General features: G+C 36.0%; 1 protein-coding gene across 3 annotated transcripts in view; it reads right to left on the reverse strand.

Annotated features, from left to right (window-relative positions):
- LOC141900009 (uncharacterized) overlaps positions 1-13,717 on the reverse strand; it is a 62,579-nt gene that overhangs the window by 41,219 nt on the left and 7,643 nt on the right. For all 3 annotated transcript variants that reach the window (XM_074786700.1, XM_074786699.1, XM_074786701.1), the window contains exons 4-5: positions 10,772-11,008; positions 7,054-7,134 (exon numbers count right to left, since the gene is read on the reverse strand). In XM_074786700.1, the coding sequence (XP_074642801.1) occupies positions 7,054-7,134; positions 10,772-10,989 (299 nt within the window). In that variant the 5' untranslated portion in view covers positions 10,990-11,008. The remainder of the gene's footprint in view (positions 1-7,053; positions 7,135-10,771; positions 11,009-13,717) is intronic.

Below are 13,717 nucleotides of genomic sequence, written 5' to 3' on the forward strand. Positions count from 1 at the left end.
GTAATAATTTAGGATTAACGGTTTCAAATACCTTGCAACAAAAAATGATGATTAGGGTGAGTCCGATATATTGGTCCTAATCCCTTACATCGCTATTAGCGCACAATTGGACTGCAAAGATAGCGTGTTCATCCCAGTTAATGAGAATCTCACAGTATTTTACTGCAGCTAATCCTGCGCGCCACAGAAACCTCATTTATCGCAGTATGATATCACAATAGATGTCAGAAAGAATCTTTGAGTTTTTTAATGACTCGATATTGTCAGTAATACGGAACTGAATTCAATTTTTAATCAAAAGTGAGCAAAAATGTTGTAAATATGGGGACACAGTTCTTTCAATTCGACTACAGCGAAGAATAGGAATGGATTAAAGTGGTCTGACTCTAGCAAATTGATCATTTCCCGTTAAAATTGAACGCTGAACATTATTCGGAACCTTCTAAAATTCGAAAGAAATCGATTTTCCCCCCGAGGGTTAAATTGTAATGACACGTATTCATATAGCCATGATTCGACATTGTTTAATTTTCCAATTCAGTGAGTGAAATGATACTGCTTAAAAATAAAGCCGAGGTACTTTCCTATCGGTTGTAGTTATAACAATAACAGCGGCTGATTTTCCATGGAATAATGATCTGTGCTTGACGATGATCATGAATTTTTCAATAAACACAAGAGCAATATGCCAGGTAGTGCATGAAATGGAAACACACGCAAACGAACGAACCAAACCCCCGTGTCTGATGGATCTTCAATTTATATTTTAATGATTACAATCTATTTCAATATCTGAAGCTTACTCCAAGGAATATTCTGTGAGAACGATTCGACCCAGGGCAGTTCTCTGAACTATCGATACATCGGATATGAAACCACATCTAGAATCGACTTCACTCATTCTGTTAATCTGGAGAAAAAAATGTTGTTCCAGAAACACCTACCGCAATTTACCTTTCCATTGAATTGAGCCCGATATGATCAATAAACAGCGGCTGAGGTTATTTTACCCATTTGTCACTTGACACGTCTGGAGTCGTTTTACTGGCTTAAATACGGGTCATTATCGCTAAGATTTTTTCTGATCTGTTTGATTTCGAAAAAATCATTACGATGTAAATTATTACGATTCTTTACACATCAAAAAACCTCGACTACATCAGGCGTTATCAATCTATACTATCGATACATTCAGTCGTTTGAATTTTGATGATTGCCATTAGAAATACTGATATAATCTCCTCTATAAATGCATCAGTTTATCACTCGCTCTACAAAAAATTACATATATATACATACAGTCAAAAATCAATCCACATTAATCTATTACTAAAATATTTCAATTGCACCTTTAAAGACATCAGTTACGTACATACACATATAAGTAGCATTTCGAGTAATTTGATTCAAGCTGATTATTTCTACCTGTCTTTAGGCAAACATAAAACAGCAATCACTTTTTAGAAATGTACACGTATCATTGAAATAGATACTATATATTTATTGGTTTCGTCATTTGAAATGTTTCCATCATTGAGTTTGTAACTATAGACTTGAAACGGATAGATGCATTAACTCTGCCTTCAGGAAAAACTGTTCAAACTTCCAAACAAACCATTCATCTGAAAGCGTTTGATAACTTTTGAAAGTAAAATACAAATAACCTAGAAATTTCCAACTTAAAATCGATATAATTTCATAATCAATTCATAATCGATAAGATATACCCTGTGGAAAAGGCCGATAAGAAATGAGTAGAAGTAAACGTCATACAAGTTATTAACTGCACGTTTTCAAATTCCAGAAATCATTCGACACAAAATACATCAATAAATTAGTTCCATTTTAACGAATTTCAGTTTTAATGAAACATATTAATTTTGAACAGGTAAAGATGCTTGATGAGAATGATTATATAATTCTTCAAGTAATGAAGGTGTGGAAAGTAATGGCAACTTGTCGATGAATGTAACTATATTTAGAAATCCTGTCATTCGAAATGGGAAAAAGGAAACGAATTACGTAAGTAGATAACGGTATAAATTTTCATATAAAAAAACACTTCATGAAGAACCTGATGGCTAGAAGCATAAAACTAAGCAAATTGCTCCTGAAATTCAATAAACCATTCAAATTCAGATTCGAAAGCTTTTAGTGTATCGATATACATAGTTTAAAGGGATATTTGTGCAAAAAACATACTATTTTCATCACAGTAAATAAAAGGCAAAAAAGACCTAGCCACCTCAGGCGCAATCAATACAGAAACCAAGCTTTTGTAGTGCAGAATGAAGAATTCTACTAGAAGACAGTACTTCCTTGATGACATTACTTCATCCAATAACAAATTGCCACTTCATCAGCGTTTTGAGACGTAATTTGATTGCGGCCCACTGGCAGGTGTGCCTGATCAATTCTAATTCAATAAACACCAGAAAATGAGGGTCTGTAGAGCAGCCATGGATCATATTAGCGCCACAATGCTTATAGAAAACAGAATGACGTTCTACGCATAGTGCATATTGAATTGCGAGTCGGAAAACTGCATTTTCATTGAGAGAACAGAACTGATCATCGTTCAGTGAAACATATAGAAAGTTTCTGTTACGTAACGTTTCCTCATCTAAAACGGCTCTTTATAAAACGCGAGGTTAAAAAAGAAGGTAAAGAATGAATCACTAAAACGCTCAGACCTGGATCATTGAAGAATCGTGTGATTCAATTGACTTTTGAGGCGATCTTCTGAATGAATTTGTGTTCGAAAGCGACATTTACGTAGTCCTCGAGGATGTGACTACTTGATAAAAGGATTAGCTGAAAAGACGACAACTGATGCAGCTCACATATTCCCAAACGCATCAACCAACATCTGAACTAGTCCGACGGGTGAAACAAAAACTTTATCCTTTAGACATTTACTAATCTTATCGGCGTTTCATGTTACGACATTTAGGGAGTAATGCTTACGACTTGCATCTCATATTTCACAAACAAACTTTCAATTTTTTGCCAATAATACGGGCATAAAATGTAGAACCGAATCCTGTCACGAAATACTGAATTCGAATGAAGTGAAAACGGATAGCCAATCTGACATGCTTACTGTAATTTCTCAAGAGGGTAAACTAAATCACACGAATACTCGGAGAAGTCATGAAACTGTGTCATTGAATATTCATAAGATCCAGGTATTGACCATTGACGAACGCGTCAGTGTTTATAGAGAGAACTATGACTGACGCGAAAATCATTGCTGAATCCCGTGAGTGATTTCATTGAAAATCATTGATCTATCAGCCTACGGACACTTGTAAACATTAACCCACACTCGATTTCAGTTACAAAGATGGAATAGTTGATGAGAAAATTGGCAGCAGTGACAAAGGAACGAACTATATACATATATGTCAGGATCAACAGCGCTAAACTATACATTTGGCAATTCAGTAACCTTTCATAAATGAACTAATGAAGCACAAACTATTCTGACAACTTTATGTAAAGCAGATAATTATGAGAATTTCCTAGTCGATCAAATTCATTGAAATATTAAGCATCTGATAAACACTTCCATTAGACGTACTAGCGCACGCCCTAAGGCAGAAATCAATAGACTGAATCTGCAATTTACGAATTCCAGATCAAGAAGAAGAAACTAATCTGATTTGAAAACCGAGAGAAATAGAGGAAACATCGGCCTCTAAGGTGCCCCGAGGAAATCAGAGTGGCTATTACCGATTGCCAATAGGCAATCACCCTCAATTGACCCGAGGAATAAGAAGTGAAAAAAATGAGAAGAGAAACGTCATCAATTTCAATGAAATACATCTTAACATTAATCATCTCTATTTCAACACGAATTTAAACACATTAAAACCAGTTAATACGTCCATTATCTCATTCTAGATGGTGATAAACTGTGGTTAAAGTGTTTAAGGTTAATGAACTTCTTTCTATAATAAAATCACTCTAAAACTGAAAACGAAATCAGAATTTATTTCACGCTACTTTATCAAATTCAATCTCGATAGAAGTTTATAAAGTGGGTGCTGTAATTATGTAAATAGGGACATTTATCGGCTGCATTCGACGCCTTCTGGAGGATTAATTTTATTTCTGTCCCTTTCATGTTAAAAAGTGCTTATGAAAGATCAGAAAAGATTTGTAGGCGAGCTGAAGAATCATCTCTGATTGAAGTGACAGAATAATCTTTACTCATAACCCGAGTTAAGAAGATGAACCAATATCGCAAAAACGGTGTCCATAATTTCAATATGGCAGAAAACGGTCGCCCAGTTGAAGAAGGCGACTAAACACACCGATCAATATTTTCCACCTGCCTGAATTCGAATCGATCATTCGACGACGTCAAATATCTACACGCCACAATAGAACTGGACATCTTTGGAATTACTGCTAGCATCAGCGGGGTAATTTTCTGAAAAAGATCGTGTGCTGCACGAATAATCCGCGAACATCATTTTCTGGCTGGCTGGCTAGTGTGAAAATAACCATGAATACCAAACAAGCGATTTCGCCTGAATATTCATCATGTAGTTCACAACATTTCGAAATAACTGAATGCTGATGAGGTTCCGATAAGCAATTAGTCGATAAGAATTGTCTAATTAATATAGCTCTTCGTCATCGGTGTAATTTATTCCTACACCAGCACTTCTTAATGATAGTATAAAGGGATAATAAGTGACCAACCAACCAGCAGCGATTCATCCAGATCGTTATGACTGTCTGCTTATTATTCGTACATATTTGTTCACTTTTCTTGATATAACAAATGCAGATGAGACACGATGGTGCACATGAAGATATAGACACGCGATGATGTTATGTTTTCCAATTCATTCGTCGCGTGGCAAGAAAAAAAAAAAAGTCGGAAATGTCAAGTACACTGAGAAAACATTAGCTTACGAAGCATGCTGTAGTTATTAATAAGTAAATATAGCTGAACGATAACACACCAGGATAAGCAAGAATCAATAAAAGACCGAAATCTTATGCACCGAATGGGCAGGTGATAAGCAGATAAGACTGTAGTAGACATCAAATGGCTTCATTAACTGAACGAGGTTCCGAAATCATGACTGATGTTTCCAAGGATTGGAGCTCGAAGGTCGAAGTGAAGACGTTGATAAGGCTCTTTATATTTTGTCAAAGTGGAGATTTTCTATAAAAGGTGATTGTCCAATATCTTCCGCTAAACTATCCCTTTGAAGGGTTTTATCCGTAAGACATGAAAAATAGTGGTAAGCCTGGCTCATCACAAGGTCGTTGTAATACTTCATCCACTCTTCAATCCGATTTAAAAAAAAAAAAGAAAATGCTCATGAAGAATGTGATCAATATTCGTACTTCATCATATCCAGCAAAGCAAGATGAACAACTAGTATCGAGAAGAGATTTCGGGGCAATGTCTGAGATATGGATTTTAGGGAACGAAATACAACAAAACAGTCTGAGCCATCTTTTCAATAGGCACAAAATAAATGATAGAATTGATAGGCAATTTGGGATGTAGTCTAATGTTGGCGACTGTTTTCTGTGTAAGGGATAAGTCCAGTAAGCTGGCTGTCATATCAAAGTTGATGTATCGGAACCATTGTGTGACACAGCAGCAGATACTGAAATTTTCCGAAAGTCTTTTTTCATCACTGGACATCATAAGTCTTTCAGTCAGCATTCCATCCCATCTACTGAGCTACTTGACCCAATCGTAGCGGCATTATCCTGCAACTCACGTATCAGGCATTATTATATGACAAGGCATTTCATTGTAGCCATGTAGTAAATTTGACTCTTCCGCGAGTGGTACAGAGTGATACAAATTGTACCACGCTACGTCATTTATTTCACTATCTGATTGCCGACTCTAATGCAACATACGCAGTCCAATTATTAGTTCTCTGAATGGGTAGAAAATCACGTTCGAAAAAAACCTAGCGATGAAACACAAGCGAGTTCTGTGAATTAATCACGAGACTTGGAAATTGATGGCTCCTTTCCATATAATAGCAGTAGGTTTCATTATTGAGAAAGTTGAATGGCATCTCTTAACATGATACAAGAACTTTAGTTTCCATTTAGATGTAATAGTTTCACTTATGACTAACGCCGATGGGTTTTAAGGACTTTTCTGCATTCATGGAGATCTTCGAATTTTAGTTTTCTGGAATATTGGAAAATTCATTCCGAAATCTTAAACTTTTCAGATAACGTATTATGTACCCGATTGACGTCATCTCTAAAGAGAGGTTTTAGATAACCTCATAACTGGCCCGACCCGATCAATCATGTTCGGGGATAATTGTGATAAAATCATCGCTTATTGTTATGAAAAAATGTCAAAACGTTGAACATGAAAATTCTATTTACGAAATTCCCTGGTGGTGAAATTCAAGAAATCTCCATCAAACTTGAAAACAACTCAACTGAGTTACAAGTCACCGATCAATAAACTTTGCGAACAGTTTTAATTATGAAAGCTCGCATTAATTGAATCATTATGAATATTACCCGTCAACCTGTCAGCTTGCAGTATGTTCAAATTGCATTTTAGCTAATGGATAAATCATAAATATCTGATATCCTCTTGAAGTAATCAATTTTTTCCATCACTAATTCGACGACTTTTCCATAAATTGCTTCATTAATACGACATTATATAATTTCAAATTCTATTACAGGCATAAATGAATGTTACATTCATTTAATGATTAGAAAAGGAACTCTAGAGCCTGATCTTTAACTTCGATATACAACTTATATCAAAAATTATATCTAGTTTGTATCAATTTTAGTCGGTAACCTGAAATCGATGAATCATGTTCACTGAAACCATTTGCACGGAGTATGGAGGCACGTTACTGCTGTACTGCCTCCAGTGGTAGATTCTAGAAGCTGATCGGTACAGATCGAGAGCCATCTGGTAGAAGCACAAGGTACTGATATCGGAAGCTGCCGATACATCTGATGCCATCTATACGTCTATAAGTCATAAATGCGCATCTTCTTACATTATCTATCTGAAGTACATACCTGTTTTGTGTGACTCTTTCTTTATCCATCAGCATTTTCCGGAATATAGCGACTTTCCTCAAAACCTCCTCGACACTACACCTGAAATAATCAAATCACAATGATGGTTATATAGCGCTTCGAATATATTTCAATAAATCAACTGCCTTAAAAATACAACAACTCAAAATGCAAATGATGAGAATCTTATATAACATTATATAAGATTATTTTTCGCATTGTCTGGTGTCTATCATCTAAATATCAAATATAATTATCAAAATAAGCTGAAAATTATAGTTAATGAATTAATTGCTTCGAGGGGATACATAAAAAACAGCAATAATTAATGTATAGCTGCATTTACAGTACATTGGGTCAACCATATTGCTAGCTCTAATGAGAATGAATTGATGTTTTTGATTGAGGAGACAACTACTCATCGCCGTGTCTTTAAGCATCACAGTAATCTTGATGGCAAATAGAGCTCTGCAGTGAAATCAGATATAAGGTGTGACGTGACTTGCACGGAAAGCCACAGGGTATAGTCAAATGCCTGATTGACAAATTTATATCAGCGAGTCTTCAAAATTGCCTGAAACAACTAATGCCACAAAGCTGTATGATATATTCGGTTCAATAATTTACCAGGGCTTAAAAACGCATTAGCTAAAAAGGTCCGCAGACAGCTTTTCAAAAATGTGAACTAGAAATCTCCACAGACAAACTGTCTGACTAATAAAACCATTGAATGATGCTTTTATCTCTCACAGTTACCACTTCATTAGACAGTTCAGTCATTATTTCAAGTGCATATGGCATAAAATATGGACATGCACGATGTAATTTTATAGGATTCTGAAGCCGACTGATTATCCCTAAGACAATCATCTCAGATCGTTTTACAGCCCCGGATTAATCATAACAACCGATATATCGCAATAGCAAATAAGCCATAAATCTTCTCTTCGCGCAATTTCAGCGAAATTGACAAATAACATCATTTCCAACGAATGACAAATGTTTGTTCATCTTCCGAGCGAATTTAAGATGAAATAATGCTTTAACTGACCAACCACTGGGACTTAAATATACAACGTTATTCATTGACAAAATATTCTCTTTTGATCATGCGCGTAGTGTAAGATGGGAAAACATGAAAAATTGATCGAGTTGCAAAGGATAGCCTCGACATGCGAGAATCTAATTAACTGCTAAGTCTATTCCGCTTCATCAAAGTCCAATGAAAATACATCATGACTTAGGAATAACACGTGGCTTAAACTGATAATCTATATTCCATGAATGGTAAATTTGTAATACCAGCTGCGGCGAAAAGCGATTCTCCAGTGGGAGGATTAATGTTTTAGAAAAAATATATTAGATGACAACAGAAAGATCTAATAGAAAGAGTTGATGTGAACTGAGAACATGACAACATTATGATGAGATGAGGAAGATTCGTGATCTAAGAATGGAAACCATGAATTATTCATGTAACTTTCAAAATGTACATCTGCTCAGTACTAGAGAGTTAATAGAGAAGTGAACAGTTCCGAATAGATCTGTAGCAATTAACCCTACAGCATCGAAGCCACATCTCAGACACTGATGTCTACTAAGTCACTCTAATGCTATACAAATAGCTTCACCTTTGACACGGCAATTTCACATTCAGCAGAACAGTAAGAATTCTACTGATCGATTGAGGACCGAGTGGTAATTGGGCTGACAAGAGCTGCTGCTGCTGCTGCTGCTGCTCTGGTCAGAATGAAGTGTTATTCATGGATCACTGTACATACTTAGATCTCAGACGAGAGAGAAACACTAAATATATGAAGCCTCTGAATCCATTTAGGCAATGATGAATGTTGCTTCGTATAACCTTCCAAGGCTAATTCCATTTAATAATCAGCGGACTGTGAATCGATGAGGCTTCACCGACCATATATACACAGGTAATGGCCAGATGGTTTATCAGTGTTAATATTGACAAATATCTTTCTGCACCATGTTTGGTATTAGTGGCTGCTTCCTCATCCATCGATACCGAACATTAACGGTCGTAATCAGTGCACTCGTATGTATTCCTTTAGAAACATTCTATTCATGATTTTGTCTGATGGTTTAATGATTTGGGGTTTTCTTTTTTCAAGTTTATAATTTTTCCATAAATTTTCATCGTGATAATTAACGTCTACTAAAACATTCGTGCATGAATGGATTCACATCGCGAAACAGACCTGACACATATAGAAACAGAGAGACAAAAGAAATAATGCCTTTTTCTGTTCATCAAAAATAGATAAATATCAGTGAAAATTCCATTGAAAAATGGTAGCAATGCTTAAGTATTGTACAGAATATAAAAGAAGCCACAGAATATGTATATTTTTCCTTTTTCAGTTTTTCCTAAATGATAACTTTCTTGCTGGAAGGGTTGCCCTTATTGCCGTCAAAATGGCTCTGATATATTAGAAGGGCACGTAATCTTGAGATGATTCAAACAAAAGTGTCGCCATGACTGGTCAACATATCTGAATGGTCACCAGCTAACTGGGCACCACACTGACCAAGGTGTCACAATAATAAAGACTTCCAAACTCTGTAACACAGTGATCCAGCGGTTTAGTGGTTAGCACACTGGTTGACCCAGCGCTAGACCCAGGAGGTTCAAACCCTGGATGGGGCTAGGTAATACAACGCATCTGTTGGACACTTTTTAATGACAATTACATCAAACAACAAATAAAACTAACCAAAATATATTTTTTCTCTGTTAGGAATCTTATTTTGAAACTTTTTTAATCTCATTTTCTTGTTTTACCTAGAAGCTGCTTTTTAAGTGAAAAACCTTCAGAATAAAAGAACTGCTTTTGGAAATTTCTGGCTATGGGCTTGTTGAAAACTATTTTCCAATCTTTTTGGAAATTGTTGTAAAATCTTCCTGAGAATTCAATGCCAAATTCTTCACATTCTCCACAGACCATTTGGAACAGTAGAGAAAACAGTAGCAACAAACTAAAGACATTGTCTGAGAAATTCCACAAACGGTACAAATACAAACTCAAACCAGCGAAATAGTGATAATTATTGGTTTTTCATCGCAATGAAATGGAAAGATAAAAGGCTTAAATTTCAAATCAAAAAGTGGACTTCTAACGGCATTCTCATCATACGACATGAAATAATACACACAGTGAGTTCTTATTATTAGAGATACAAGATGTATGGTATTTACTGTAATAGTAGTATAATACCACAGGCAAATACCACTCAAATATCACTCAATATTCAAATACAACTTTGATATCTGAAATCATGTTCAGTAGTGGAGAAATACCATCAGATTCAAAATCAGGAAAATACAAGAAGAATCTAGTATTTATTGATGAGTAACAATGTTTCAAGTTAGACTTAGAGGTAAAACATTGATAGACACCAGATTTTTTATTGATGATTGTATAAAATCTAATCATCGAAAACAGTAAACGCTATGAAAAATGTCGAACATGATCAATAAACTCGAAATCAAATAAAAACCATACATTTTACACGTGTTATTGCAGCTTTTCCTGGTCAGATCGCAAACATTCAACGTTGCGTGCTTTGAAGAATTTTCATGAGAGGATGGCAGAAAACAGACGTATAGATTTACGAACAAACACGAACCAACCAGAACTCCAACTCACCAAACCAAAAACCAACCAGAACTGATCCGAGTTCTTTAAGGACTTACCCTTGTTCTTCCATGAGCGCCTTCATTTCCATACACTTCATTTCGACTTGTCGGTCCATATCAATGGATTGTTCCGTAGGCAATTTTGTCGGTGGTGAAGATGGTTGTCTTTTTAAATCGGAGGTGGCATGCTTAAATAAGCTACCACCATTCACAGTGCCATTACCATTAGTATTATGCTGTATTGACGACGCTTGAGAGAAAATGCCATCATACATAATGCTACCTGGACAAAATCTAAAAATACACAAAAATATAGACTGCTAAAGTTTCTGTATACGTACATGTATATATATATATATATATATATAGATACCTTCAGCAGGAAATTGGCGAAAGAAAAATGTCAGCAACAAATAATCAATTCAACAAGTTTTTATTAAGTAGAAATTGTTGATAGAAAAAAAGAGTACGGCTTCTTTAGCTAAATTATTCGTTTTAAACTTCTAGTGTTTTTATTTCCACTACTGGGGTGGGCGCAGAAAAAGCCTGTTAACCTAACCGTGGTTAGTGGCTAATCTGTGGTTAAGCTAACCAGTGGTTAGCCAACAGCGTTTTCTTGCACCCATTTATACCTAACCACAGTTTACAAACCACGGTGAGCGCTAACAGTTTTTTCCTACGCCTGCCCCTGATATTTTACTTCAAAGCTCCAATTTCCAGGTGTGATTCAAAATCTTGATATCATGGAGGTTAGTATTAACAGGATGTGATCAGGCACTCATCTAACATTCCACATAAATTGGACAGCAATCAGGGATGGTTGTCACAATCAGTTACTTTTGCATCAAGAGACTGCCACACAGTCCAAAAACCACGAGTATAGTCCACAGCAGGGGTGGATCTAGGAATTGATAACCGGGAATTTAGAGTAAGGTGCTTAAAATTCCTGGGCTTAGTCGTATACAATACATACATAATAAATGAACAGCGAGCGCCTTAGAGGGGTTAGAAAAAATAGAAAATTTAGAAAAAGATCATCTTTCTGACCATAAAAGTGATTCTAACACAAAATGACCGGCAATAATTTCTGGCTATGTTGTGAGAATGTTATCTTGGCTAAAGATAGGAGGGGCCGACCCTCTGGGTCCTTCTTACTCCGGTCCTGGTCAATAATTTTGAGTCGTAAATTAATCAACTATTTTCAGATACTAGGGTTTACAAACTCTGAAGATTTCTTGAATCAACTACGATATAAGTAAACCAGAATACATGACATAACCACAAGGCAAAAGTAAACACACTGTGATTTCCCGCAGTTACTTTGATTAATTAACGAAAGTACATATACAATCATCAGTCACGTATATCGAAGAGTTGCGGAGAGCCGCAAAACATGAATGTGTGACTGCACAGTAATATCAATAGCTGATAAATCAGCAGAATAATCCTGTGATGCTGTAATACTGTACTAATAATCTCGTATGTATTTTCAGCTATAAGCGAATGTTATCTTAATTCATTGCGAAAGATTTGGCCCAGAAACTTTCTACAAATTACGCTTGGAATACAGGGAGACATCCATGCGTTATTTGAGAGGTAGAGTAATTGGGAAATATTCTGAACTTATCGGAGGACATGATCGCAAGACGACACCGGTGCCTTATACTCAAAGGTCATTGACATTAACAATATTTTCCCTCATCTCGGAAACTGTAGCGATGAAATTGAATCAATGTTGCAGAAAGAACAGTAGTATATCCTCGCAGAGGAATCATTAGATTATGCTTCATACGCATAGCTAGCAGTGAGGGTAGGACAAAAATAATTCGCGACACAAGAGTATCAATGACATTCTATTCAAAACACAGAGGTGAATCGAAATGGTTTTTAAGAAATAAAACTACATAAGCTGAGCTGTGCTATGAGTATCAAAGGCAAAAGTGGATTAATGGCTGAAAGATGTAGAGAATTACAATGCATAGATGTGGAGTAATCATTACAGTCTAAGATTACTCGATAAGTCTATCGTTATTTACCAAACTATGGGCTTAAGAGTCCTTGACCAAACTGATGTGAGAAAATTCCATCATCATCTTATAGGGATGCAATCACAGATATGATTTGACTGGGCCAAACCGTCACAGGCTAAATGAGGCACAACCAAAAACGTTGGTCCCGGCACGGGTCAAATTAATCGGTGAACACGCTTTCTAATTACGCATGGGCCAAATTCGACTCAGGCCTGGTTCAGGCCAGTTTGACTCGAGCCAAATCATGATCGCAACTCTATATTGACTGTATCTTTACACGAAAGGTGATACAGACATCATATCACTCGGCGAAAATGAAAAGAACGGTGGTCATTCATTGTAACCGAAGACGACACCAAGAAATATGTCAAGACGACACATCTCCATCGAGACAATAGCGAAATAAAGCACTGAAACTTAATTAGGTTTTCAGGAAATCAACACAGCTGTGGCTGGGTTATAAATGTGACTGAAATTACTAATGTAATCAGCTGCAGGCAAATTGACTTTTATGAAAGAAAGAATTCAAGCATATTTCATTATTATGGATATCATCAGCAAAGCGCCGAAAGACCATTACTCTGTGACTGTTCTTGCAGCGCTGTAGCTTAATTTCATAATACATCAAGAATTTCAGTTGAAAATGAAAAACGCTCCTATTTGAAAAGTTTGGGATTATGAATTATACATGGCGCACGCGACTCTGCACAAGATTTATTGGCTAAACCTGAAGGCATTCAATTGAATAAACTTTTAATTATTGATCATACGAACAGCCATACTTTGCATTCTCTTGTAAATCCTATGAATTAGTAATCAGCGAAATGAAATAGAGGGAAATATCAGTGAATTGGAGTAACGTTATACTTTGACATTCCCAAGGGATGGAATACAACGCTACAGCATAAAGTATTCAAGGAATACCATTAATCCGAAGACTTTCCGACTTTCTACGATTTACAGATTATATACG

Source organism: Tubulanus polymorphus, chromosome 2 (genome assembly GCF_964204645.1).
Source record: "Tubulanus polymorphus chromosome 2, tnTubPoly1.2, whole genome shotgun sequence".
In the NCBI taxonomy this organism is placed as follows: domain Eukaryota; kingdom Metazoa; phylum Nemertea; class Palaeonemertea; order Tubulaniformes; family Tubulanidae; genus Tubulanus; species Tubulanus polymorphus.